General features: G+C 62.9%; 3 protein-coding genes across 5 annotated transcripts; 2 read left to right on the top strand and 1 right to left on the bottom strand.

The window, feature by feature from the left end:
• Positions 1-985: 985 nt before the first annotated feature.
• Positions 986-9,041, top strand: C16H17orf99 (chromosome 16 C17orf99 homolog). Its single transcript, XM_059671697.1, has 7 exons — positions 986-1,022; positions 1,391-1,423; positions 2,827-2,905; positions 5,265-5,635; positions 7,078-7,347; positions 7,480-7,576; positions 8,911-9,041. The coding sequence occupies exons 1-7, from the start codon at positions 986-988 to the stop codon at positions 8,915-8,917; spliced, it is 894 nt and encodes a 297-aa protein (XP_059527680.1). The 3' UTR covers positions 8,918-9,041.
• Positions 9,042-9,939: 898 nt separating this feature from the next.
• SYNGR2 (synaptogyrin 2) lies at positions 9,940-13,722 on the top strand. Of its 2 annotated transcripts, XM_059671378.1 has the most exons (4): positions 9,945-10,106; positions 11,782-12,019; positions 12,370-12,509; positions 12,613-13,722. In XM_059671378.1, the coding sequence occupies exons 1-4, from the start codon at positions 10,008-10,010 to the stop codon at positions 12,808-12,810; spliced, it is 675 nt and encodes a 224-aa protein (XP_059527361.1). In that variant the 5' UTR covers positions 9,945-10,007; the 3' UTR covers positions 12,811-13,722. The 2 variants fall into 2 exon arrangements, with proteins under 2 accessions (XP_059527362.1, XP_059527361.1); XM_059671379.1 differs by lacking the exon at positions 12,370-12,509 and having other exon boundaries at positions 9,940-10,106.
• Positions 13,723-14,971: 1,249 nt separating this feature from the next.
• TK1 (thymidine kinase 1) lies at positions 14,972-21,500 on the bottom strand. 2 transcript variants are annotated; one of them, XM_059671381.1, is made up of 7 exons: positions 21,273-21,500; positions 21,121-21,152; positions 20,216-20,326; positions 18,804-18,897; positions 16,057-16,146; positions 15,604-15,723; positions 14,974-15,527 (listed from the first exon to the last, which is right to left on the bottom strand). In XM_059671381.1, the coding sequence occupies exons 1-7, from the start codon at positions 21,333-21,335 to the stop codon at positions 15,330-15,332; spliced, it is 708 nt and encodes a 235-aa protein (XP_059527364.1). In that variant the 5' UTR covers positions 21,336-21,500; the 3' UTR covers positions 14,974-15,329. The 2 variants fall into 2 exon arrangements, with proteins under 2 accessions (XP_059527363.1, XP_059527364.1); XM_059671380.1 differs by lacking the exon at positions 15,604-15,723 and having other exon boundaries at positions 14,972-15,527; positions 21,273-21,478.
• Positions 21,501-21,536: the final 36 nt, after the last annotated feature.

The raw sequence follows: 21,536 nt of genomic DNA on the forward strand, positions 1-21,536 counted from the left end.
TAAACCCCAGCGGGGCACATGCAGGAGGCAGCCTATCAATGATTCTTTCTCATCATTGATGTTCCTATCTCTCCCTCTACCTTTCTCTCTAAAATCAATAAATTAAAAAAGAGAGCAAGCTGTAAGGGTGGGGCCCAGTGGGTGAGCCCCTGGGTGATGGTGGCACTCACGTGAGAACCGCAGCACAGCGCCACGGAGGTCCTTTATTACCACCTCTGTCCCTCCAGGGAGCACTTCCTGAGAGCCAGCCAGGCGCCAGGCAGCCTCCCCGGAGCTGGGAGCCTTGGGGGAGTCAGTAGCCTGGGCCTCAGCCGCCCTCGGAGGGACTGTGAGGGTTAAATAGCAGTTACACAGTGTCCCGGGTCCCGGGTGCCTTGCCCTTCTGAGGAGTGCGGTCCCTCCCCCGTCCGCGCTCAGGGCGGGCTCCAGCCCAGCACCTGCCCGGCCTCACCCAGCCTGAGGTTACTCAGGGCTGAGCCCAGCATTGGCACCTAACAGGCGCCCGAAGGTGGTCACGAATGAACCAGGGTGGGACGCCGGAAGTTGCCCCTCCTGCCTGCTTCTCTGATGGGTCCAGCCCACGGGCTCTCCAGCCTGTGTCAGACCCCCCGTGGGGCCTGGGCGGGGCCCCCAGGGTCACACCAGGTCCACCCCAGTCATCCAGGGTAATCCCCCGCCTCGAAGTCACCAGATGAACCAACTCGAGCCTCATCCTAGGAACAGGCGGACTCCAGGGCTCAGGACTGGACACCCGCCCGCCAGCAAGCGCAGGGCCACAGCCCAGCAGAGGTGGCGAGTTCCCTGTGGGGTGTGGTGGAGGCTGCTGTGGGGGGCCCAGCCCTGGCGCTGGGGCCCCAGGGCCCCCAGGGCCTCGGGTTATCTCCCCAATGCAGGTCCCTCCCAGGGAGCATCCTGGGAGTCCAGGCGGGAGGAGGCCCCACCGGGGGAGGCTCTCTGAGCTGGGCAGAGGCCCACACCGACAGGCATGAGGCTCCCGCTGCTGCTCTCCTTGGCCGCGCTGGGTGAGCCCCCGGGGACATGTTGGGAGCGGCCCCTGCACTGAGGTGGGTGCGGGGGGCACAGAGGAGGTGGGACCGTGGGTATGGACACCCGGAAGCACAGGACGCAGAGGCAGAGACATGGGCTTGAGCCTCAGACCAGCCCGCACAGCAGGTGTGGCCCAGTCGCTGCTTCTCCATCCGCTTCTCCAGCCCACTGTTCACACACCCGCGAAAGGGCTGCTGAGCTCACCGTGGGCTCAGAGCAGCTTCCGTGAGTGAGGACACTTGATACCCCTGTGCCTGCCTCGGGGCTTCGGAGGAGGCTCCCTGGTGGCCTGCAGCCTCCCCCAACCCACCCTCTCACCCCTCCGCACCTCCCTCTCTCACAGCCACCAGCAGCTTCTCCACGGAGCCAGAGACAGGTGAGCAGCCCAGCAGGCGGACGGGACAAGGGCCCCACCCAGGAAGGGACTTGGCTGCGGGGAGGGTGCGGCTGGGTGAGAGGGTGCCTGCTGATGGACAATCAGACATTCCTAAAACCTGGCCCCAACCCCTGCAGAGCTCTGGGGGGAGGGGGAGAGAGGAGGAGGCTAGGAAGGGGGCCTCCAAAGGACATGGGGCTGTGTGTGTGTTGGGGGGATCCCTGGGCAGGTGTAGCCCCATCACTCTGCCCCGGGGTGCCATGTATGGAGCAGAAGCCACTCCAGAAGCCTCACAGCTCTGTGGGGTGGGCGTGACCCCAGAGAGGGCGCGGGATGGGTTGGGAGGGGGAGTAGGGGGGAGGCAGTGAGCGGAGGGGAAAGCCAGCCCCCGCTCCCAGGTGCAGCAATGGGAGGCTGCCTCCTCTGAGACGCAGTGGGCGGGCTGGGACCTGGTCTCTGTGCTCTAAGGGGGTGGGTACAGAGCAGGGGGAGGGGAGACCCTGGTCCAGACACCTCCAGCGGTTCTCAACCTTCCTGATGCCGTGACCCTTTAATACAGTCCCTCATGTTGTGGTGACCCCCAACCATAAAATTATTTTCTTTTTCTTTTTAAATATATTTTATTGATTTTTTACAGAGAGGAAGGGAGAGAGATAGAGAGCCAGAAACATCGATGAGAGAGAAACATCGATCAGCCGCCTCCTGCACATCTCCCACTGGGGATATGCCCGCAACCCAGGCACATGCCCCTGACCGGAATCGAACCCGGGACCCTCCAGTCCGCAGGCCGACGCTCTATCCACTGAGCCAAACCGGTTTCGGCCATAAAATTATTTTCGTTGCTACTTCATAACTGTAACTTTGCTACTGTTATGAATCGTCATGTAAATATCTGGTATGCAGGATGGATTTTCATTGTTCGCGACCCACAGGTTGAGAACCGCTGTAAGGCTTTGCCTCCACTTTTCCACTCTCCTCCCTCCCCGCCCCTCTCTCCTGGCTCATGTCTAGCCCTGTGACCCTTAAGGTCAAGGTCAAGGTGGTGGGTCACCTCCCCTGCTGGTTCCCATGGCAGGGAGCTGCTCTTCCATCAGGTCACGGGGTCACTGAGCAGGCATCCGCCTGGGGTCATGCAGGGCAGGTCCCTGGTCTCGCCCCAGCACAGGCTGAAAGGCCATTTCCTCATTTGCTTTAAAAACAAACACGTTGTGGTGTTTTCGCTAAAAGGAGAGCAGAGCTCTGCAGGCGGGGCCTCTGGGGAGTACCTGGCAGGGCGGGTCCCTCGCTCAGTCCCCACAAGTCTGCTCACTGAGCTGCTAAGAGACCCACAGGAAAATCATTCATTCATTCGTTCACTCAGCAAATGCTGGCGGTACCCCTGCTTGGTGCTGTGCCTGCTGTAGGCCCAGAAGGGATGCACGAGGTGCAGCAACAACAGAGCCCTGCCTCAGGGAGCTCACATGCCCGCCGGCTGGGGGACAGGTGTGCTCGATTGTGATTCTCCCAGAGGAAAGCAAGTGATGGGAGGGAAGGGGGCGCACCTACTGGGAAGTTGGCACTGAGAAGGGGACCCCCCAGCCTTCCAAGCAAAGACATGTAGAGCAGGCCGTGCCTGGAGAAGGGCCTGGTGGCCAGAGCACAGGAAGCAAGAGGGGAGGGCCGCTGGGGAGGTCAGAGGACAGGGGGTGGGGGTGGGGTGGGGGGTGGGGGCAGGGAGGCCTGTGGGCGCAGCTGTGAGAGGTTGGATCTGGGGCCTTCGATGCTGTGTTGAGGAGAGACGGGCGGGGGGCAGGGAGGGATCCAGGGTGCAACCGCAAGGGCACCGGGCTGCCCCCGGATCCAGAGCTGGTGATAACGCGGAAGCGGAGGGATTGGGCTGAAGGCCAGGCCAGCCGACCTGCTGCGGATGGGGCCCGGCAGAGCCCTGAGGACGACCCCAAGGTGTTGGCTTGAGCACCTGCCGGGATCGGTGAGGCGCCGCCGCTGGGCCGGCCTCGGGGAGCGAGAAGCGGGCAAAGGAACCGCATGCGGAGCTGAGCGCCGGGCCCTGGAAGGTGATCTCTGTGTTTCGAAATCCCCAAGAACTAGGGCAAGTGTGGTCCGGGGAGACTGCGCCCTCGGTGCTGGGGAGACGCGGAGAGCTGTGCGCCTAGGCGAGGCCATCCCGCCGAGGGAGGGCGCAGTGCGCGCGGCACGGGGACGGGGCGGCCACTGCACCACCTGGGCCGCAGGCGGCGCGCACCGCTCCGGGCGTCCGGCCTGGACCGCACGTCCCTGCGCACAACGCCCGAGACCGCGTCAAGCGCAGGCGAGAGCGAGGCCATCAGGACACGCGCGCGGTAAACGCGAGAGGGACGGGGCTGCTGCCACAGCAACACCAGCCCAGCCCCCGCGGGCTCCGCTCCAGGTCCCGGGGCCCCGTGGTCACCCCGTGATGCCGAGTGTGCCATCCCGTCTTCCGTTGCTCTGACGCCCGTGGTGCGATGTAAATTACATGCGCGGCCACTCGTGAACGGGGCTGGTGCGGAGGCCAAATCATCCCAGGAGGCCGCGTGGGCGTCCTGGGCGGGGAGCGGGTGAGCGGGGAGGAAACGTATGTAAACCAGGCTCCACTAATAGCCGTCCAGGAAGTGAAGGTGGGCCCGCTCTCCTGTCGCTTTGATTCATGGTGAAGGAGCAGCGAGAGGTGTGGGTGCCGCTGCCCTGCACCCCTCCCCCTCCCTCCCTCCCCTCCCTCCCCGGGAGGAGGAGGCTGGCCTGAGGTGGGCTTTGGCCCCAGGCTCGCGCTGATGAAATTATTAGCAGTGATTTGCGAAGCGGTGCCCCAGAGCGAACTCCAGCTCCACATACAGTTTAACGTACTTGAGGTGGAAGCGCCCGCGGGGACCCTGTGGGAAAACAAGCCGTAAAAACGGGGGCTCCCCTGAAGTCCAGCAAGAGGCACCGAGAGAGCGCCCCCCACTGGTGACAACCAGAAACGCCCGCGGACACACAAAGGTGCCCTGGAGAGATGGGCCCTGGCTGAGGACGCCTGGTCTAGAGAGAAGGCGGCTTCGTGCTCAGAGACTGGGGCTCCTGGGAAGCGTCTCCGGAGACCCCCCCCCCCCCGTTTGTTCTAAGTCTCTGCTCAGCGAGTGGTGAGCTGACCGCAGTGGTGTTCAGGGCATCGTGCCCAGCAGGGCATGGAGGATGCCCGCGGGCTGACATCTGGGTTTCATAGACGCTTCCCTCTGCACTGCCCCTACACACTAGTCTTGAAAATGCACCATTAAGAACACACCCCTCTCCCCCAAACCGCACTCAGAAGGCAGCGTGGTTTGATCCGAACGGTCCATCGCTCGTGGCTTGGAAAATTCTCAATGGGCAGCCCCAGAGGCTCCATAGGGAGGTCTTGGAGATGTGTGCGTCCCAGTCCGGTCCAGGCCCTGCCGACAAAACAAAGCCACCGCCAAGCAGAGAGGCGGTCTGGACGGAGGCGCCCTCTGGGAGCAGCTGAGTGAGGGGTTTGGGGGGAGGGGGGTTGTATGTTTTCTTAATATTAAAGCTTGATCGTTTTATTAAAAAAATCTTTTTATTGATTTCAGAGAGGAAGGGAGAGAGAAACATCAATGATGAGAGAGAATCATGGACCGGCTGCCCCCTGCACACCCCACCACTGGGGATGGAGCCCACAACCCGGGCCTGTGCCCTGACCAGGAATCGAACCGTGACCTCCTGGTTCCTAGGTCGATGCTCAGCCCTGCGCCCCGCCGGCCGGCCGGGTTGTTGCCAGCCCTTTCGGTGCATAACTACGAGCAGCATTGCTGGGTCAGATGGTGATTCACGGTGTAACTTTCTGAAGCGCCGGCAAACCAGCATTTTCTTCCCGCGCCGATAAATGTTGGCCTCCTTCCTCCTCCTGCGTTCACCTTCCAGCACTCACCCCGGAGGTCTCCATCGCCTACCGAGTCCTGGAGGTCTTCCCCCGAGGCCGCCGCGTGGTCATCACCTGCCACTCGCAGATGCCCCTGCCCGTCACCTACTCCCTCTGGGGGAGCCGGAACATTGAAGTTTCCAAGAAGATGGTGAGCACCCGCGACCCCGTCTCCTTCCACATCAACGTCACGCTCAAGTCCAGGCCAGACCTGCTCACCTACACCTGCCAGGCCAGCACCAACTGGGGCCTGAGCCAGGCCAGCACCACGCTGCAGATGTACTGGGAGCTGTGGGCCAGTGAGTGCAGGGGGAGTAGGGGCGGGCGGTGCGGGGAGCAGGGGCTGGGAGTGGAAGCCTGGGGGACTGGGGGCTGGGGGCTGGGCAAGGGTTGTCCACCTTCCAGGGCCTCTCTCAGTCCCTTGGGGCCTGGTCACAGGCGTCACAGGCGGGGTATAGATCCTGGCTGGGCCCCCAAGGGGCTGAAGGGAGAGTGAAACAGCACCCCGGAGCTGAGCTCCGACCTCAAGCTGCTAAAGGGCGCATGTGGGGTTTTATCTGGTTTCATCTTCTCAGCAGCCGCGGGCACGGGGGAAGCTCAAGCTCTTGGAGATTAAGACGGTTGTCCCAGGCCCCGGTCTGCAAGTGGCAATGGGTGGTTCTCAACCCCACTGCACGGAGCTCCAAGTCCTGCGTCCTTCCCGCGCTACCCTGACCTTCCCCCACGGGTCCTTCCTGGTGGGAGGCATGGCGTGGCGGCCGGAAGCGTTGCGGACCGGGGCTGGGACAGTGACCCTGTGGCCCGAACCTGGAGGCGGCCTGGGGAGGAGAGCCCTGTGTCTGGAGCACTTTAGGTGGAGGGTTCAACCCCCCACACTTCCAGGCTGTGGGTTCTTGGGCAAGTCACTCAACCTCTCTGAGCCTCGGCTGCTTCATCTACAAAACAAAGACGGCAGCACCTACTCCAGGGGAGCCGAGGGGCAGTGGGGGCTCAGTCAGTGGTCAGGATCGGACCAGGCATGGGGCTGTTCAGAGCATCAGGCGGAAGGCCTGGGGATTCTAGAATCTAGACTCTTCTAAGTAGCAGTTCTTGTCCTGAAGGAGCTTGTATTTCAGCAGAAGAGTCAAGACTGGAAGATTAGAAGCAGGGTTGCCAGATAGATTTTGCATAGGACATACTCATACTAACAAATGATTTGTTGTTGCCCTGGCCGGTGTGGCTCAGTGGGTTGGACATTGTCCCATGTCCAGAGAGGTCACCAGTTCGATTCCCGGTCAGGGCACCTGCCCAGATTATGAGCCCGATCTCCAGTAGGGAGTGTGCTGATGGATGTGTCTCTCTGACATCAATGTTTTTCTCTCTGTCTCTACCCCTTCCACTCTATCTAAAAATCAATGGAAAAAGGATCCTCAGATGAAGATTTTAAAAAAAAATTATTCATCGTTTCCATGAAATTCAAATTTAACTGGGCGTCCTGCATTTCTGTTTGCTAAGTCTGGCAACCCAGAATATACTACATGAAACTAACACCGAATGAGAAATTGTGAGGTACACACTGCAAGTAGGGTAGAAGGCCAGACACAAGGCAGAAGGAGTAATCCAGACGGCTGCCTGGAGGAGGCACAATCTCAGTCAGGCCTCCAGCTGATTATTTTGGGAACAGGGGAACTTGCTGGGGAGAGGGTGTTGGAGTCTCCCAGTCATGCCTGTGCTTCCTGTCTGCCCCCCACCCGCCCCCCAGAGCCTGTGTCCCAGCTGCAAACTGGCCTCACCCTGCTGGACAGAGGGGCAGGGCCAAGGTTGGAGATGTCCTGCCAGGCGGCCTCGGGCAGCCCACCCATCACCTACAGCCTGGTCGGGAAGGACGGGCACGTCCACATGCGGCAGACGCCGCCGTACGGGCAGCCCGCCAACTTCTCGGTCCCGCTGACCCAGACACCGGCCTGGCTGCAGTGCCAGGCCCAAAATGGCGTCGGGGTCCAGAGCAGCCCCCTCACGCTGGTGCCCCCAGGTGAGAGGGCCCCTGGTTTCCAGAGGGCAGCTGGCACTGCTGGGTAGGTGGGTGGGAGGTGCCACGGGCAGGGCAGGGCAGGGCATCCGAAAGCAGCCATGCCGACCCTGGCCCTACCTGCCTCCCTCCCAGGCCAGCTGCCCAAGGCCGCCACCTTCGTGCTGGCTGCCAGCCTCACCTCCATCGCAGCCATCACCTCCGGGATGCTGGGCTGGACTGCGCGGAGCAGGTAGGAGGCGGGTGCCGGATGGGGGAGGAGTGAGAAGAGCTGGTGGGCTGTGTGGCCCAGCAGAGGACCCGCTGGAAAGCAGAGGGTGCTGGGCTTTAGGGCAGGGCCGCCACCAGGGCAAGGAAAGGACCGTATCCGTATCGCAGTGGGTGGCTTGCAGGAGTTGATGGAGGACCTCCTGGGCGCCAGGTGCCTGCTGACGGCTTGCTGCTTCGTGGCTTTATGTGACCATGACCACTGGTCCCAGCTGCCCACCCTGCAATGCAGTCAGCTCGCCTCTGGGTGGCACACTGCCCTGTGGTCCTACAGGTCTGAGGAGGGATGTTGGGATGGGGGACATGCCTCCTGGGACCAGGGGCTTCTGACCTCCATGGGAACCTCGGAGTCAGGGATGGGGCCTCCTGGGGTCCCCTCTCCCAGGTCATCATTTCAAAGACTTGTAGTGACCAGGGCAGTGGTTCCCAGCGGCGTGGGGCACATGCCCCACAGGGGGGCAATTTGATGTTTAAGGGGGGCAATTTGAGAATGAGTTATTAACAGTGAATTTTTTGCATTTCTTTTGGTTTGAGGGGCCTCATAGACAGTATAGGAATACATAGTGTGACGTATTTATGCATTTCAGGTCTCTATTATGTTTTGAAACTTTATTTGCTATTTTTTCCTGTCATTTCATATTATTATTATTAACGATTTCTCAGTGACTTCCTCCTCAGGACTTCAGCTGTCCTTCCGTTCTTTTATTTTTCTCTTTCGTGGATGCCATGCTGTTGGGAAGCTTGTTTAGACCAAGTGAATGGCCTTTCGGGCTTCCTCCCGTGACTGGGAGTCACTGTTTGAATAATAAGAATTCTATGGGGGGGCATCAGGATGTTAGAGATGCTTAGGGGGGCGTGGGCAAGAAAAGGTGGGGAACCCCTGGACCTGGGCCTCTGTGTTGTGCGACCACAGGCCCCATCAGCTCCCGCCTCCCCTGCTTCCTGACACTGGCCTCCTGGCCCCGCCTCTCCCCCCTTTGGCCCCAGGCGTCTATCCTAGGCCCCTTGTCTTCTGTCGGGGTCCCTTCCTCCTTCCCAGAGGCCAGACCCATGTCACCTCTCTGAGCCTCAGTTTTCCTTCTACAAAATGGGGTGTAGCGACCAGACCCCCACTCGCCATGTGACCTGGGCCAGCACTCCCCCCAGGGTGATTCGGTGCCCCCTTCACTTAGTGGGGTGACAAAGCCTCCCGCCCCCCCCAGGCACTGATGCCCCTGGCGCCATAAGACTCCCAGAGGCCTGGGAGGGGGGCTGGGAGGGGGGCTCCCTCACCTGGAGTCTCCCCTCCTTTGTGTCCAGGTTGTGACCAGCAGGTGCAGGCTCTGCAGAGCCCCCACGAGCCCATCCTGGCCGGACAGGAGGAGCCCCTGGGAATGAAGAACAGCCGCAGCCCGGGCCCTGCTGCTCTGCAGCGAGGATGTCAAGATGGGGGTGGGGGGGTGGCGGGAAGAAGAGGTCCCGGGAGGCTGCCTGTCACCATCCAGGCAGGTCCAGGAAGGAGGTGGGGGGACTGAAAAGGCCCAGCTGCACCCCCACCCAGGGCCTCTTCCCCCCACCGGCTCCCCTCTTCCCCGAGGGCACCCCATCTCCTGGTGGCCAGTCCTCTGGCCCACCTGGCCAGCACCCCTTCATTGACCTGACCGGCAAAGGAGGGCTGTCTGGGTCCCCGTCCTCAGCCTGCACCCCTCCGCTCACCGCCTTCCCTGTTCATTGCTCTGAACCAGCTCAGAAAAGAACTGGATTAAACTCTGCCCCCCCTGTCGCTCTGGAACCCCGTTTCTGTCCGCACCCCATCCTGGAGCCTGGCCGTCTGAAGTCCCACCGCCTTTCACCATGGGAAAGGGGTTAGGGGGCGCAGCAGGGGAAGAACTGGGGTGTCTCCACCCCACCCCAGGCTCCCTCCGGAGAGGAGGGGGAAGGACCGGCCAGGCAGGGCGGGTCCAGGCGGTGGCCTGGGGGTCGGGGGGAGGTGGAAGCGGGGGTGGGTGTGCACGGCGACCTGGGCCCCGCAGGTGCGGCCCAGAGGCGTCCGGTCGGGCTTCCTGGAGGAGGCGACGGGAGAGCAGGCGCCAAGGAAGGCGGGGCCCCCCGTGAGTTCCTCTGCTCCTGGGGACCCCCTGCCCGCCTCGGGTCGCGCCGCGGGCCAGCGTAGCGAGGACGAGACCCCGCCGAGCCGAGCGCGGGGCTAGACGGTGTCGCCGCAACCCAGGCCCCGGCAGCCGGGAGTGCCGCCGCCGCCGCCGCCGCCGCCTGCACTTTGCGCTCGGTCCCTGGGCCGCGCTGGCCACGCCCCGGGGCGGGGCGAACGGCAGGGCGGGGCGGGACGAACGGCGGGGCGGGGCCCCGCTGGCTCCTCGGCGTCCGCGGGCGACGGCGACGGCGACGGCAGCGGCGACATGGAGAGCGGGGCCTACGGCGCGGCCAAGGCGGGCGGCTCCTTCGACCTGCGGCGCTTCCTGGCGCAGCCGCAGGTGGTGGCGCGCGCCGTGAGCCTGGTGAGTCGGGGCCGGGGACCGGGGACCGGGGACCGGGGCCCCCTCCGCCCGGCCCGGCGCCCGCGAGCCCCCGGCGCAACAGGTGGCAGCGGCCCGGAGCCGCGGGGTGGGAGGCGGCGCGCGGAGGGCGGCGCGCGGGGACCGGGACCCGCCACCACCCCCCACCCCCGATCCCCGGGCTCGGCCGCCCCAACCGCACCCCGGGGCCCGGGCGCCCTCCCCGGAGGCCTGGGGAGCAGGCGGGGCCCCGCTGGCGGCGGGAGGAACCTGGGCAGCTCCAGGACAGGTGGCCGGCGGCCGCGCGGCTCCCGCCTGGGATTCACCTGGAAGGGGCTTTCCCGAGCCACGTGGGGGGGGGGGCGCCCGGTGCCCCGAAACAGGATCTCCTTTCCACGCCCGGGAGCCTGCGGGTCTGTGTCCCCACCCGCGGTCGGGTGACTTCAGCCTTCTCCCCCCGAGCCGGGCGAGCCCCCAGCACCAGGAAGGTGGGGGTGGAAGGTGGGTGTGGGTCCCTGTTCCCGGGCACCCGAAGCCAGGTGGGCGGGCAGCAGGCCGGGCCCTCCCTGCTCACATCTGCCTGGCACTGGAACCTTCTGGGGTGCCCTGGTGGCGCCCGGGCCCCCTCCCTGCCTGGCGGTAGGGTCTGAGCCCAGGAGCAGGTGCCCGCGGGTCGGGAGGGCAGTGCCAGGAGTCGGGCCTGGCAGCCCGCTCCCAGCATCCCGGAGTTCCGGCTTCATCTCCAGCCTGGGCGGGGCTTGTGACACCAGCCGGAGAGGCCGGTGCAGGCAGGCAGGCAGGCCGGCGGGGCGGGAGGCCTGGCCCGGCCCAGAGGAAGCCAGGTGTCCACACAGCCCTGCGCCTGCCGAGATGGGCGGTGGGTGGCCTTGAAGTTTGGGGAGGAGACCAGGTGACAGGAGGCTGTTCCCACTGGAACCCCTTGGGGAGCTCACCCAGGACCCAGGACCTCCGGGCTCTGAGTGCAGACCAGCCTGGAGCACCCTGTGATCAGCACCCACTCTTGGGGGGGCGGGGGCGGACTGGGGTTTTCTTGGAGGGGCGTGGCCAGGACGCCAGAGGCAGGAAGTTCTTGTAGAGAGAAAGCTGGACACACGGGGAGGTCGGCCTGCGTGGGGGGGCGGCGGGGGCGGGGGGGGGGGAGTGGGAGGGGCTGGGGTGGCCTGGCTTTGCTGAGAGGTGGGGAGTCTCCCTTCAGGGCATCAGGCAGCAGGCGGGCGCTGGGGCGGTGACAGGCAGGTGATCAGGGGGTGAGACTCCAGGCCTGAGCTTCGGTGGTTGTGTGGCCTGTCGCGGTTAACACTCATTGAATGTGGAAGTGGCCAGATGGCCCCTAATCCCCATCCCACAGGCAGCGGGGCAGGGTGGACCCCTCCCAGGAGTTCCCCGTCCTTTCTGCGCCCACGGTCCAGGAATCCCCCGCCAGGAGCCACCCGCCATGTCCTCGGGTGGCAGCAGTGTTGTCCTCTGGTCTGGAGAGGCGGGGAGAAGGGAGAAGTGAGAATGAAGGCCGCGCGTCAGGAGGCAACTGGCTCACCAGCTCGCCCCCATGTTCAGAGGGGCTTGGATGCTGACCCCCTTAAGGAGCGAGGCCAGGGTCCCCCACCCCACGTGGCCCTGGGGGCTGGCCCGCCACTCAGCCCCTCCGCCCTGCCCCCAGGTCTTCGCCCTGATAGTGTTCTCCTGCATCTTCGGTGAGGGCTACAGCAACACGCACGAGTCGCACCAGAGGTACTGCGTCTTCAACCGCAACGAAGACGCCTGCCGCTACGGCAGCGCCATCGGCGTGCTGGCCTTCCTGGCCTGCGCCTTCTTCTTCGTGGTCGACGTCTACTTCCCCCAGATCAGCAACGCCGTGGACCGCAAGTACCTGGTCATCGGCGACCTGCTCTTCTCAGGTATCTCCTGGGAGGTGGATGGGGGCAACCGTGTTCCCAGGCGCTCTAGGGGTCTCTGATCTCTGATTGCGGGGGGGGGGGGGGGGCGGGGGGCTCGGAGCTGCAGGAGGGGCAGGGAGGGGCAGGGAGAGGCGCCAGGTCCCCCTGGAGCAGACAGGCTCGTGCACAGATTTCTAACCGTTGGAAGCCCACTGGTGCTGTGATGAGCATGGGGCCTTGGAGCCAGGCCTCCTGAGATGGCACCTAGTGCCCGCCTGGCGTCTGCCTCAGTGCCCTTTCCACGCCCGGAGGCTTCTGGGAGCTGCCTGCCCGGTCTGTGGAGCTGACCCTGCCTCCCGCCCCCTCCCCAGCTCTCTGGACCTTCCTGTGGTTCGTGGGTTTCTGCTTCCTTACCAACCAGTGGGCAGCCACCAACCCGAAGGATGTGCTGCTGGGAGCGGACTCAGCCCGAGCGGCCATCACCTTCAGCTTCTTTTCCATCTTCTCCTGGGTAGGTGGGCCGGGCGGGGTGGGCCGGGCTCCTGGGGTCTTCGGGGAAGGGCGGGGGAGGGCTTCGGGAGGGCGTGGAGGAGCCAACCTCAGCCTCCCTGCAGGGCCTGCTGGCCGCCCTGGCCTACCAGCGCTACAAGGCTGGGGTGGACGACTTTATGCAGAACTACGCGGACCCCACCCCCGACCCCACCACAGCCTACGCCTCCTACCCGGGCCCGCCGGTGGACAGCTACCAGCAGCCTCCTTTCACTCAGAACGCTGAGGCCACCGAGGGTTACCAGCCTCCCGTTGTGTACTGAGCCGCCGCAGGGGATGGTAACGGGGCAGGGCGGGTGCCTGGAGGGCCACCCTGGGTCCTGGACTCCTCTCGCCCGCAAGGCATGCCTCCAGGGGCTGCTGGCCCCTCTGGTCCCACTGGGCCTGTGGGAGCCCAGGCAAAGCTGGACAGCCCCTGCCTCCTGTGCCAGAGTGCCCAGGCCCCAGGCAGCACCCACCTCCTCAGGGCATTTTTAAAGAAGTTTTTAGCTAGACACTCTCACTGCTTCTAATGGTCCCCAGCCCCGCCCGGTAGCTAGAAGTGCCGCCATGCTGTTCTGATAAGTGCCTTCGTTTTCCCAAGCCCACAGGGAGCCGGGCCCCAGCCCAGGCCTGCGTGGCCACAGGGAGTTGGGGTTCTCTGCCAAAGATGAGGCCGGGGGGCTCCCACTTGCTGGTGCCGGTGTGGGGCTGGCTCTCCCTTCCTCCTCACTCAGGTCTGCCCGCCTCTGCCTCAGTGCCCACCTCAGTGCCCTCTCTGCTCCCAGAGGCTTCTGGGAACTGTCCCTCGCTGGTGCCCTCCCCTGCCTGCCCTGAGGCGGCAGCCCTCTGGCTGCTGCGGGGTCTGCTCGCTTGGCTGGGGTCACTCCCCTGTGCCAGTGCCTCTGCGCCTTCCTCCTGCCAGCCACGGGGCAGGGCTGTGCCCACCCAGGGGCCACTGGGCAGCACTTCCTGCCCCTGCTCCTACCACCCCCCTGCCCCTCCCCACAGCAGGGAGGGGCTTTGCCTGACAACACCCAGCTTTATGTAAATATTCTGCCTTAGGTAGGAGGTGTGGGTGTCCCCACAGCCCCAGGCTGTGCTGAAGGTATTAGAAAGCTTTTGGGGAAGACATTCCCCCCTCCCAGATTGTTAGGCTGGTTCTGAGATGGAATAAATGTTTTTCTCATTCATAATCTCCACTGTCATTGGCTGGCCTCAGTAGGGGGAGAAGTTCCACTGGGGGGGGGGCTGGAACCTGCATTTTGAACAAGGTTGTGGCCAGCTGCCCCTCCAGCGCGCCCAGCGCCTGCCCTCTCCCCATCTGGGGTCGCATTCCTCACACTGCCTTCCATCAGCACCTTAAAATAGCGGCTGCGCTCAGCTGGCAAACAGGACGGGGCCAGGCTGCCTGCGCCCTTGCTAGCTGTGGTGGCACAGGAGCCGGCCCTCCCAGTGCCCCTTCCCCTGTGTGTGTGTGTGGCGGGGGGGGGGGGGGGGGGGGCGCGCCCTGGTTGGGTCCGGGGTCCTCCACTCCAGCAGACAGCACTCAGCCCCTCCAGGCCCTTCCCAGGCAGGAGGTGGCAGAGGCAGGCTTGGCACCCAGCACCCCGCCCCCGGGAGGCCAGGGCCTGCAGCAGCTCCCCTTGAGCAATGACAGAGGCAGCTGTCAGAAGTGGGCCCCAGTCATTTCAAAACCCGAGTAACAACGTGTAGGGTTCTGAGTTACAGCCTCGCTGTGTGCAACTCCTCAGTGTAACCGGGACCCCAGGCCACGTGCCCGGGCAGCCCTGCGGCCAGGCCCGCCCCGCCCCGCCCCACCCCACCCGCGGGCGCCTGCTGAGGCGCAGCTGAGCTCGTTTTCTTGGCTCCTGAATTGCCAAGTGTCTGTTTCACAAACAAAACCTGACCCCACGGCCCCAGCTGGCAGCACTGAGCAGCCGCCTCCTCTTAACTCGGGCCCGGGCGCCTCTGTTCACCATTCTGTCCCGAACCCCATTCTGTCCCGAACCCCATCTGGAGAGGAGAACAGGGAACGTTCCTCGTAGGACCTGCTCCACCACCTTGTCTGTCAGGAAAGGCTGTGGCTGAGAGCAGCAGAACTAGAGAAAGATCTGGAAAGAAACCCCCAACAGATCACATCAGTGTCTGCTGTGCACCCGGGGAATTCCAGGTGGTTCGAGAGAAATGCGCTCCCAGCAACCAGCACATTTTAATGTTAGTCATTAACTTCACACACGGCAGCAGCAGACCCAGGGGCCTGCCTCTGGCCCCCCCCCGCCCCCCCCAAAGACAGCAAAGCCCTGGGCCCGAGCCCCAGCCGGGTGAGCGCCACCCACGTGACAGAAGCTGTACTTCTGAGAAAGTGATCCCAGAACAGGGAGGGCTGGGCCCCGGGGAGAAGCCAGCAGGCACGGCCGGGCGTCCCGGTCCCGGCACAGGGATGGCCGCCTTCGTGTGGAGCGAGACTCCCCGGTGAGAACAGAAACTCAGCAGCGAAAGCCACAGAGAGGGAAGGAGCCAGCGCAGCTGACGTCACCACAGCCTGCGGCCTGCTCCGCACCCCAAAGGAGAAGGAGCCGCGGCTGCCGGGCCAGAACCAGAGCCGCAGCGCAGGGCCGGCTCCAGCCGCCGGGAGGGAACTGAGAAAGGCCGGGGGGCAGGCCAAGAGGGAAACGGGCTGCGGACCACCGCGGGCAAGGGCCTGCAGACAGCTTCCACAGCCCCTGAGCTCCCGCCCGCTTCCTCCTCCGACAGGCGGCTCACGCGGGGCAGGTGTCCGCTAGGGGGTGCCACCCCGGGCTCAGTTGGCGGGGCTGCACTGCAGGGTCTGATGAGGGACCAGGGGCTTCCTGGCACCCACAGCCTCCCCCGGCCTCCCCGGCGCCGGGCAGTTCTCCTTGTCCTCCCCGTCCAGCGCGGCGGGCGGACCCGGCGCCTTCCGGAAGTAGCAGAGGCGGCACACGGCGTGGTATTTGTCGGCTCCTCCAATCACCTCGACCTGGGGACACAAAGGGTCCTGGCCTGAGCGGGCACAGCACCCCGGGCCCCCACCCCTGGGCGCAGCGGGCGGCTACCTCCTTCTCCAGGCCCAGCCTCTTGGTGTAGGCGGCCTCGCGGAAGCACTCCATGCACACGGCGTTCAGCTTCACCACGCTCTCGGCCAGCGGCACCAGGTGCAGGACGGTCCCGAAGGCCTGGCCGGGGCGGCAGGGTGCTCACCTGGCCGGGCTCGGCTTTCAGATCCTCTGACTCACAAGCCCTGGAGCCCGGAAGCTGCCTGGACCTCGCCCCCCCCCCATGCCAGCCCCTGCCGCGAGGGCACCCAGTCTGGGGCGGACTCACGCCCGGGCACACCCGGGAGCTGGGCTGGCTCCTCTGAGGGCCTGGGCTCGGGCGAGGCCCGGCATCCAGGGAGCGCCCGCTGAGACGGGGAGGCTCGCGGGGCTGCCGGTCTCCGTGCACACCTGTGCCTCCCAGGCCTCGTCCTCCCTCCGGGTCCCGCCCCAGGACCCAGACCTGGGCCCTACCTTCCTCTGGAAGGTCCCGTCCAGCGCAGCCACGATGACCGTCTTCCCGGCGTTGGCCATGGTCTCGCTGAACTCCACGATGTCGGGGAACTGGAAAGCGCGGGCGGAGGAGTGAGCGCCCAGTGATGCGACCTGAGCAGCGGCTGCCGGGAGCCACGGGGAAGGCCTGCCACTGGCCAGCATCGCCGTCCACACCGACACGTCAGGGCAGCCCTTCCTCACCCGGGGACGCTCAGAGGGACCTCGGCCCCCACTCGCGACACTGGTGCCCACGAAGAGCAGGTGCTTCTGCCTGAAGCTCTGTCCCGCTCACACGCCGCCCCGGGGCCCCAGGAAGGACTTCCCCACGGCCCAAGGTAAGGACGGACGGAGCACCCAGGTGTCTGTCGGTTGCATTCACCCGCCGCGAACCTCGCTGCTGACACTTGTGGCCGTTAGTTTTGTTTGGATTTTAACTAATCGTCACTCGAGGAGCGAGCATATTTTGTCCATTGATTTTTTTTTTAAGGATTTACATTTAAAAATATATATATATTTTTTTATTTCAGAGAGGAAAGGAGAGGGAGAGAGAGATAGAAACATCAACGATAAGAGACTCATTGACCGGCTGCCTCCTGCACGCCCCCTTCTGGGGATCGAGTCTGCAACCCGGGCCTGTGCCCTCGCTGGGGAATTAAACCGGTGACCTCTTGGTTCACAGGTGGACACTCAACACCGGCCAGGCTACAGGTTACATTTCAGATGGGATTTCAAAGTACTTAGTAAATTTGGGGCTTCGTTGTAAAGTAATTGCAGTACAGGGACAAGGTAGGAAAGGAGGATGGTGGCACGTTTGCCCACTGGGGTTCCGGGTACGGTTCCGCCCCCACCTGCAGCGAGCTGCCTCCTGAGCAAGGTCCAATGGGGTAGAACCCAAAGGGGAAACCAGGACGCCGGGAGGTAGGTGTGCACCCTGTCATCAGCTTGCCCAGAGCCGGCTGGCTCAGGTGGCAGCTGACGACCTCTGGCTCCGCGTCCTGGCCCTCATGCTGGCACCGAGGCACGAAGGCCCCCAGGGACAGGAATGAAGGATGTGATAGCCCTGGCCGGTGTGGCTCAGTGGATAGAGCGTCGGTCCTCAGGCTGAAGGGTCCCCAGTTCGATGCCGGTCAAGGGCACGTACCTTGGTTGCAGGCAATGATTCTCTGTCATCATTGATGTGTCTCTCTCACATCGATGTCTCTCTCTGTCTCCCCCCTCTCCCTCCTTCCTTCCACTCTCTCTAAAAATCAATGGGAAAATATCCTCAGGTGAAAATTAAAAAAGAAATATTTACAGCACATGACCGAGCAGCACCAGGTATGTCACATCTGCTAGATGTAGGACAAACCGAGAGAAAAATGGGGCAGGCCTTAACACTAGAAAGGCTGAAACTTAGTATATACCTATACTGCCCAAAAGCAGTCAAAATGACTGCATTGTGAAAGAATAATATCGGAGCACTCTTCACTTATGTTCCTTAGCTTTTCCAATAACTCACTTCTATTCGACATTTCTTTCATGAATTTAGGGCGCAAAAGAAATAAAATAAACAACTTATTAGAACAAGTATCACTGCATAAAGATTTGAATAACAAGTACTAGTTTAGCTTATTGAGCAACTGCAACTTATCAAGTATCGACAATTTATCATGTACTTGTATGTTATGTGACGGTAATCGAAAAAAAATGAAAACTGTTATTTCAATACAGAGCCGAACTGGTCATATAAGAAATTTACTCAATTCAATAATAAGAGTCATTTGATTATTTAAAATTTCCCAAGCAGTCAAAATGACTGCTTTTAGGCAATATAGGTATAACACACATATATATACCGGAAATGAAGGAGGGGGGAGGTAACTACAATTATTAATAAACGCATTTATATGTTGTACAAAAAGTCACAAAATTCTAAGACATTGTGTCCTTATATACGTAATTGTTTTTCTAATTGAAATTAAAAAGCAGTCAAAATGACTTCCTTGGGCAATCTAGTGTTAAACGGAGACTCGAATGAAAGAGAAACACAGTCAGGACAGGATGCACGCACAGCACCGATTAGGAAGAAATGCAGGTTCTTACACGCAGACGCACAGCAGATATAAAAGAGGAGCTCGCCCCGCCGGCGTGGCTCAGGGGTTGAGGTCGACCTATGAACCAAGAAGTCACGGTTCAATTCCTGGTCAGGGCACAGGTGCGGGTTGCGGGCTCCATCCCCAGTGGGGGCGTGCAGGAGGCAGCCGATCAATGCTCAGTGATTCTCTCTCTCCCTCTCCCTTCCTCTGAAATCAACAAAAACATATTTTAAAAAATAAATAAAAATAAAAGAGGAGCTGACCGGAAATCCCAGAAATGGAAAATAGTCTTCAAACCCAGCACATGGGGACGCAGTGCCCGGAGAACCTCACAGGCAGACGGCTCCCGGCCAGAAACCACGCCGCGAGCGCTCACAGCCAGACACACCAAACAAACCAGGAGGAATGGACACGGAAGCCCTGCGGCAGGCTGTGCGGAGGGCAGCCGCTGGCCGGCGGGAGAGGGAGCTGCAGGCAGGGCGGCCGCGACCCTCCCAGCGGCTGCAGGCCTGCAGGCGCGTCTCCAAAGGAGCAAGGCGAAGGGGTCAGCCTACCACTCGCTGCCCAGCTGAACCCAGAGAACAAGATAAAGATGAGAAAGGGGGACGGTCGGGGGTCCCAGGAAGGCCGAGCCCGGACGAGCCAACTTACAAACTGCCCCTCGTCGATGCCGATGACAGCCACGCCCATGGCCTCCTGGGCCACTTCCCGCAGCAGGCTGGCCGGCAGGGCCTCCATGGTGTTCCTGGGGAGAGAGCCGGAGGTGAGCAGGCCAGGGGCACCCGGAGACCCAAACCAGAGGCAGGACCAGGGGCCGGCGCTGGCACCAGCTCTGCTGGCAGGGCAGGCTGCCATGTTTGCCTACAGCTTGGCGATGTCCGCACCCACGCAAAGGCCTCTGGGGAGAGGAAAGGCCCGTGTGCGGAAAACCGGTTATTCTACACACGCCATTTCACCGCACGCTCAGGACTAGAAATTAGCGATGCCAACCACGTAAGCGCTTCTCTGCTTCTCTCCAGGGGGCACCTGATGACTCTCGGGCAGTGTCCGGGCCCCACGGTGCCATTAGGGGCAAACAAAATGTTTTCATTTCATTTAAAAATTGGAAGAAAAATATAACTCAGCCCGGCCAGTGTGGCTCAGTGGTTGAGCACCAATCTATGAACCAGGAGGTCCCAGTTTGATTCCCATTCAGGGCATATGCCCGGGGTTTCGGGCTCCATCCCCAGTATGGGCTGTGTAGGAGGCGGCCGGTCAATGATTCTCTCTCATTGATGTTGTTTCTATCTCTCTCCCTTCCTCTCTAAAAATCAATAAAAATGTATGTGTGTATATATATGTATATATAAGCCTAAGCGACCGTTACAACTGGTCAACTAAATGGCCTATCGACCGGTCACTATGATGCAGCTCCATGCAGGAGCTGCCCCCTGGTGGTCAGTGCACTCCCACAGCCAACCTCCCGCAGTCCCTCCCCCGTGGCCAGCCCCGATCGGCCATGACAGGGACTGGGCGAGAGGGCCCCGATCGGCCCGATCGCCGGCCAGGCCGAGGGACAAATTCGTGCACGGGGCCTCTAACTTAAAAATAAATGAAAAACAACAACAAAAAACAAAATGTAGGCCAAACAAAACCAGCTTGCAGCCTCTGCAGGGCTCTCAACCTTGGCAGGCGCTACAGGCGACAGTGGCGGGTCCTTGTGGAGTGGGGGCCGCCCTATGCCCTGAGCATTGCAGGATGCCCAGCAGCACCCCTGCCCTCTGCCCACCAGATGCCAGAGGCACGCACCCCCCTCCAGCTGTGAAAACTAAACACATTCCCAGGCGTTGCTGAATGGACTCCGGGGGCAGAATCGCCCCCGGTGAAGAACCACAGGGCTAGAGCCCCGGGAAAGGCCTCGTCCCAGGCTCCCATGCCAGGCAACCTAAGAAGTTCGCCGACTGGAACACTCCATGCCGGGCGTCAGCCTGCTTCACCGCCCACCGAAGGCTCTGACAGCATGTTCTGTGCCGTGAAACTTCACGGGGCTTCTCAGGTGAGGTGTCAGGAGGGGGCGGACTGACCGGTCGTGCGTGGAGAACTGGCTGCTGTACCGCGTGTCCTTGGCGTATTTGATCACCAAGCACTTGTACTGGGCGATCTGGAAGCGCTGGACCCGCCGCATCAGCTCAGTGCTGCAAAGGCAGGGGCAGTGAGGCACACGGGCAGGGGGCAGTGAGGCGCACGGGCAGGGGGGCAGTGAGGCCCACGGGCGAGGGCAGTGGGGCAGTGAGGCGCACGGGCGAGGGCAGTGGGGAGGACCCGCCACCTCCCCGGGCTCACAGACACCCACTGTGTCTGTCAGGGCACATGCCGGTTTCGGCTAGATCCCCAGTCGGGGGCGTGCAGGAGGCAGCTGATTGGTGCTTCTACCTCTCCCTCTGCCTTCCTCTATCTAAAAACCAATAAAATCATTAAAAAAAAAAGAGCCAGGGAGTTTTGAGGAGCTCAGGAGCCCCACCTCCTCCGGTCCTATCACAGCGGGCCCTGGGGAGCAGACGCCCGCTTGCAGCTCAGGCTCAGTGTCTAAGGAAATCTCCCTGGAAGGAGGCCCAGAGGCGCAGCTTTTAAGACTTGGCGCCCCCTTCTGAGTGCGGGGCTCAGGAAGGAGGGGTGGCCTGGCGGGCAGGGGAGGTGGGCCTCCTCCAGGACTACATTTTAGGGAGTGGCATGGGGGGGTGGGGGGAAGGCATGGGGCGGGCAGGCAGGCATGGGAGGGGCAGGCATCCCGGGGGGTGGGATGGGGCGGGCAGGCATGGGAGGGGCAGGCATCCCGGAGGGCACGCGGGGTCTGGCGGTGGTGGGGCCTGCCAGGGCGACCGGCCCGGGAGGGTGGAGGGGAGGAGGGCGTGTTCCGGGTGGGGGAGGAGGAAGGAGGGAGAGGAGGAGGAGGAGGTCCTGCCCACCCCCCACCCCACGAGGCCATTACCTTTTCCCTGAGAACATGGGTCCGAGAATCACCTAGGAGAGGAGGAGCGGTGAGCTCGGGCCGCTGCGCACGGGCAACGACCCCGACCCGCCCGCGCCCCCGCCCCCGATCCCGCCCCCGATCCCGCGCGCGAGGCCCCGCCGCGCCCGCACCTGGATCTGCCCGCGGGCCTGGCTGGGGGCGCCGGGCAGCACGGTGGGCAGGTTGAAGCTCATGGCGCCGCGGGGAGCTCGCAGGAGGGAAGCCACGGCCGCCGCTGCAGAAACTCGCGCCGGGCCCGCGCTCCCGCCTTTATCGCCGGCGCCCGGGCCAATCACCGCGGCCGGAGCTGGCGGGAGATTTATCCGCAGCCAGACTTCCCCAGGGCGGTCCGGGCCGTGCCGCGGGGCTCGGGTCCGGGGTGGGGGGTGGAGGGG

This window comes from Myotis daubentonii, chromosome 16 (assembly GCF_963259705.1).
Source record: "Myotis daubentonii chromosome 16, mMyoDau2.1, whole genome shotgun sequence".
Classification (NCBI taxonomy): Eukaryota; Metazoa; Chordata; class Mammalia; order Chiroptera; family Vespertilionidae; genus Myotis; species Myotis daubentonii.

What these genes read in the sequence shown, in the direction of transcription:
- SYNGR2 (XM_059671378.1), top strand. Translation starts at nt 10,008, where the DNA reads ATGGAGAGCGGGGCCTACGGCGCGGCCAAGGCGGGCGGCTCCTTCGAC. An exon ending in TGGCGCGCGCCGTGAGCCTG is followed by an intron (nt 10,107 to 11,781) that starts GTGAGTCGGGGC and finishes CCCTGCCCCCAG; the next exon opens with GTCTTCGCCCTGATAGTGTT. An exon ending in CGGCGACCTGCTCTTCTCAG is followed by an intron (nt 12,020 to 12,369) that starts GTATCTCCTGGG and finishes CCCCCTCCCCAG; the next exon opens with CTCTCTGGACCTTCCTGTGG.
- TK1 (XM_059671381.1), bottom strand. Translation starts at nt 21,335, where the DNA reads ATGAGCTTCAACCTGCCCACCGTGCTGCCCGGCGCCCCCAGCCAGGCC. An exon ending in ACGGGACCTTCCAGAGGAAG is followed by an intron (nt 15,724 to 16,056) that starts GTAGGGCCCAGG and finishes CGCCCCGGCCAG; the next exon opens with GCCTTCGGGACCGTCCTGCA. An exon ending in GGCTGGGCCTGGAGAAGGAG is followed by an intron (nt 15,528 to 15,603) that starts GTAGCCGCCCGC and finishes TTGTGTCCCCAG; the next exon opens with GTCGAGGTGATTGGAGGAGC.
- C16H17orf99 (XM_059671697.1), top strand. Translation starts at nt 986, where the DNA reads ATGAGGCTCCCGCTGCTGCTCTCCTTGGCCGCGCTGG. An exon ending in GCTCTCCTTGGCCGCGCTGG is followed by an intron (nt 1,023 to 1,390) that starts GTGAGCCCCCGG and finishes CCTCTCTCACAG; the next exon opens with CCACCAGCAGCTTCTCCACG. An exon ending in CCTCACGCTGGTGCCCCCAG is followed by an intron (nt 7,348 to 7,479) that starts GTGAGAGGGCCC and finishes CCTCCCTCCCAG; the next exon opens with GCCAGCTGCCCAAGGCCGCC.